At 26.7% G+C, this 5,551-nt stretch overlaps 1 protein-coding gene across 1 annotated transcript; it reads left to right on the top strand.

Annotated features, from left to right (window-relative positions):
* Positions 1-458: 458 nt before the first annotated feature.
* Positions 459-902, top strand: LOC145240193 (uncharacterized). Its single transcript, XM_080103778.1, has one exon. The coding sequence runs from the start codon at positions 459-461 to the stop codon at positions 900-902; it is 444 nt and encodes a 147-aa protein (XP_079959904.1).
* The last annotated feature ends 4,649 nt before the right edge of the window (positions 903-5,551 follow it).

Below are 5,551 nucleotides of genomic sequence, written 5' to 3' on the forward strand. Positions count from 1 at the left end.
TAATGTACGGACCACAGAGTGCCTGCTTGGACTCTGTGAAGAGCATTGATAGCAGTTAGCTCCATACGGAAAACACACGATAATGGGAGATGGAACGAACACTTCGAACTTCTGTTGAAACCAGAGACATGTGCTGAAGATGTAGCTGATAACACCTCAACTGCCTATTCGACACGAAATGGATGATTTACCAACAGCAGAGGAACCTGACATGGCCATAAAGAGGACAAAGACCGGAGAGGCTGCAGGACCAGACAACATACCACCAGAAGTTTTGAAACCTGAAGGAGCAGCCCTGAGAAGTCAATTACTACAACTTTTCCACATTTGGACACCAACAGCAGAAGTTCCCCAGGATTTCCAAGATGCCAACATTGTGACTGTGTATGAGAAAAAAGAATAAGGTGGAATGAGGGAGCCACAGAGAAATCCCCCTTCTGTCTGTTGCTGGGAAGATTATGACCAAAATCTTACAGTATCGACTACAGGCCTTGGCTGAAGATATTCTACCGGAGAGCCAATGTGGATTCAAAGTCAACAGATCCACACAGGATATGACCTTTGCCATCCGACAATTACAGGAAAAGTCTATTGAACAACGTCAACGTCAACCTCTCATTGTCACTTTTGTAGATTTTAGCAAGGCCTTTGACGCAGTTGATAGAGACATGCTTTGGAAGGTACTGAGACGTTATTGTTACCCAAAGGCCTTCACGAAAGTACTGCGCAGTTTCCATGATGGCATGACTGCTCGCGTTTGCAGGGGCGACGGATGCCCAGACTCCTTTAGCGTTGGACACGGCGTCAAGCAAGGCTGTGTCCTCGCGCTAACTCTGTTTACCATCTTCCTTGCTGCTGTCCTGAAAAGCATGCCTGAAGAACTCGGTGATCTGTACGTCTGAACCAGAAGTGATGGTGACCTTTTCAACCTCAGACGCTTGAGAGCAAAAACCAGGACACATGAGTTAGTGGTCAAGGAACTATGTTTTGCTGATGATTCAGCACTTGTAAACCACATCCCCCAAGCAATGCAATACTTAGTGATAGCATTTGCCGCGCCATGCAAGAAATTTGGACTGACAATCAACATCAAGAATACTGAAGTTTTGATTCAAGACACCCGTGACACAAAGATTAACCCCAGAGAAATACTCCTGAATAACACTCCATTGGCAGAAGTTGAATAGTTCACCTACCTGGGCAATACCATTACGAACACTGGAAAAATCGATGAAGAACTGTCAAAACGGATGTAAACGTCTGCATCAGCCTTCGGAAAATTGAGAGACCGTCTGTGGAATCAGAGAGCAATCAGATTAAAGACCAAGATGAGAGTGTACAGAACTATTGTCCTACCATCACTCTTGTACAGCTCAGAAACCTAGACTCTCTACAGACGCCACTTCAAGAGATTAAACCTGATACAACAAAGGCACCTTCCTTTTCTAATGGATATCTCTTGGAAAGACCATGTACCGAATTTTGAAGTACTAGAAAAGGCTAAAATGCCCAGTGCTGAAGAAATAATCGTAACAAACCAACTGAGATGGACAGGACATGTCACACGCATGTCAGACAACAGACTTCCAAAAGCAGTTTTCTTTGGTGAGCTCAAAGAAGGTACACGACCACTAGGCGTATCGAAACTGCGCAATAAAGACGTGTTCAAGAGACATTTGAAAAACACAATCAAACTCAACGACTGGAGAAGAATAGCTGAAGAGCAAATTGGAAAGTGTGGTATCAGGCGCAGCCGATGCCATTAGAGATCAAAGCATTGCTGCTTGGGAACAAAAAGAGAGCGACTACGGGCGCCACTATCCGGATTTCCCCCACCATAAGGTGTCACATCTGCGGCCTGGGTTTAAGAACTCCGATCGGACTCACACCTCATCTTCGACACGGACACTAACCGACCTCCCCGTCATCGACGACGGACTGCCCGATATATATATATATATATATATATATATATATATATATATATATGCATTATTTTTAGGATGTAATTATCCACTGACATGTGTTTCGTAATCTACGACTCATCAGAGTGGCTGAATATAGCGAGATTCGAAATCGGGACCCACAGGTAATGAGCCCCTTACCTCTGACCCATCTCGCCAACTGTCTGAGTATATCGCGATTTACTTAAATGTTGTTTGTTTTGGTTTTAGCGATATGTTTTGAATTAATTCAATTATTTACGAAAGCGCATTTTTACCGAAATGCGAGCTGGGAATAATTTTCCCTTTAACCAATTTGGTACCTCCACATACGGAGCGGTATATATATTATTTTTAAAATGTAATTATCCACTTACACGTGTTTCGTCGTCTAAGACTCATCAGAGTGGTTGAATATAGCGAGATTCGAAATCGGGACCCCACAGAAATGAGCCTAAGCTCCTTACCTCTGACCCATCTCGCCTAACTGTCTGGATATATCGCGATTTACTGAAATGTTGCTTGATATATATATATATATATTATATATATTATATATATATATTATATATATATATATTATATATATTATATATATTATATATATCATATATATATTATATAATATTATATATATTATATATATATTATATAATATTATATATATATTATATATATATTATATAATATTATATATATATTATATAATATGATATATATATTATATATATATTATATATATATTATATATATATTATATGTTATATATATATTATATATATATGTTATATATATATTATATATATATGTATATATATTATATATATATGTATATATATATGTATATATATGTATATATTTTATATATATATGTATATATATTATATATATATGTATATATATTATATATATTATATATATATGTATATATATATTATATATATATGTATATATATTATATATATTATATATATATGTATATATATTATATATATGTATATATATTATATATATGTATAAATATTATATATATGTATGTATATATTATATATATGTGTAAATATATTATATATATGCATATATTTATTATATATATGTATATATATTATATATATGTATATATATATTATATATACATGTATATATATATTATATATATATGTATATATTTATTATACATATATCTATATATATTATATATATGTATATATATTATATATATGTATATATATTATATATATGTATATATATTATATATATATGTATATATATTATATATATATATGTATATATATTATATATATATGTATATATATTATATATATATATATTTATTATATATATATGTATATGTATATATATTATATATATATGTATATATATTATATATAAATATATATTATATAAATATATATTTTACATATATTATATTTATAATATATAAATATATATTATATATATTATATATATATATAAATATATATATTATATATAAATATATATATTATATACATTATATATATAAATATATATTATATATAAATATATATATTATATATATAATATATTATATATATTATATATACATATATATATTATATACATTATATATATAAATATATATTATATATAAATATATATTATATACATTATATACATAAATATATATTATATATAAATATATATTATATATATTATATACATAAATATATATCATATATAAATATATATTATATACATTATATATAAATATATATTATATATAAATATATATTATATACATTATATATATAAATATATATTATATATAAATATATATTGTATATATAATATATATAAATATATATTATATTTTATATATTATATACATATTATATATATTATATACATATAATATTTTATAAATAAATTATATATATTATATATATACTATATATTATTTTTATATATTATATATATTATATATAATATATATAATATATGATATATATAATATATGATGTATATAATATATGATATATATAATGTATGATATATATATGATATATATATATGATATATATAATATATATTATATATATAATATATATGATATACATAATATATTTATATATAATATATATAAAATATATAATATATATTATATATATGATATATATATATAATATATAAATGATATATAATATATATATATGATATATATATGTATATATGATATGTATATATGATATATATATAATATATGTATATATATATAATATATATATATGATATATATATGTATATATGATATGTATATATGATATATATATATAATATATGTATATATATAATATATATATAAAGTATATAATATATATTGTATATATTATATTTATATAATATATATATGATATATATAATATATGTATATATAATATATATAACATATACAATATATATATAATACATATTATATATATGATATATATTATATATAAGTAAATATGTGTAATATATAAATATGATATATATATATATGATATATATATATTTATATTACAATATATATATATATATTATATTACAAAAACTTACAAAAAATCAAATATAGATATTTGCAAAAAATTGACAAGGATAGTAAAGAAATAACTGATAGACTTAAAATTTGTAATAGAGTGGGAATTTTACAAAAAAAAACAGTCATATATTTTGCTTAAAGACCATAAGATAAATTTTGAAAATAAACCTACAACTAGGTTAATTAATCCGAAATTGGTAAATTAAGTAAAAATATACTAGAAAGAGTTAACTATCAAATTAAATCAACATATACACTTAATCTATGGATTAATACAGCGGATACCATTAAATGGTTTTCCAATATACAAAATAAAAAGAATTGTACTTTCTTACAATTTGATATTGTGAATTACTATCCCTCCATATCTAAGGAACTATTCGAAGAGGTGATGGAGTTTGCTAAACTCCTGTCTGATATAAAAGACACTGAAATTGAAATTGTACGGACATGTAGAAATACTACATTGATTAGTGGGAATGATCAGTGGTTGAAAAAAGATCAAAATGACCTGTTTGACATTTCCATGGGGTCTTTGGATTCTGCTGAAATGACAGACTTAGTAGGTCTATTCATACTATACAACTTAACCAAAGACATCAATGTCATGGATATAGGCTTGTATCGTGATGATGGACTGATGACCATAAAGGAATCCAACGGCCCTTAATGTGAAAGAACCAAAAAGATTATCTTAAATGAATTCCGTAGAATTAAATTAAAAGTGGATATTATATCAGATGTTAAAACTGTAAATATTTGGATGTGAACTTTGATTTAAGGAAAGGCATCTACCAACCATATAGGAAGGATAACTCAAACCCAATTTATGTACACCCCCTATCAAATCACCCAAAATCTATCATTAGGCATATCCCCAAATCCATTAGTAAAAGAATCAGTGACAATTCTTCCAATCTTGAAACATTTAATAAACATAAATATTTCTATAACAGGGCCCATAAGGATAGTGGTTACAAAAACACGCAAATTGAGTTCATAGAACCAACACACCCAAACACAAATACAAATAGAAACCGTAAGAGAA

The sequence above is a fragment of the Euprymna scolopes genome, chromosome 19, assembly GCF_053919585.1.
Source record: "Euprymna scolopes isolate OS-2025 chromosome 19, ASM5391958v1, whole genome shotgun sequence".
Classification (NCBI taxonomy): Eukaryota; Metazoa; Mollusca; class Cephalopoda; order Sepiida; family Sepiolidae; genus Euprymna; species Euprymna scolopes.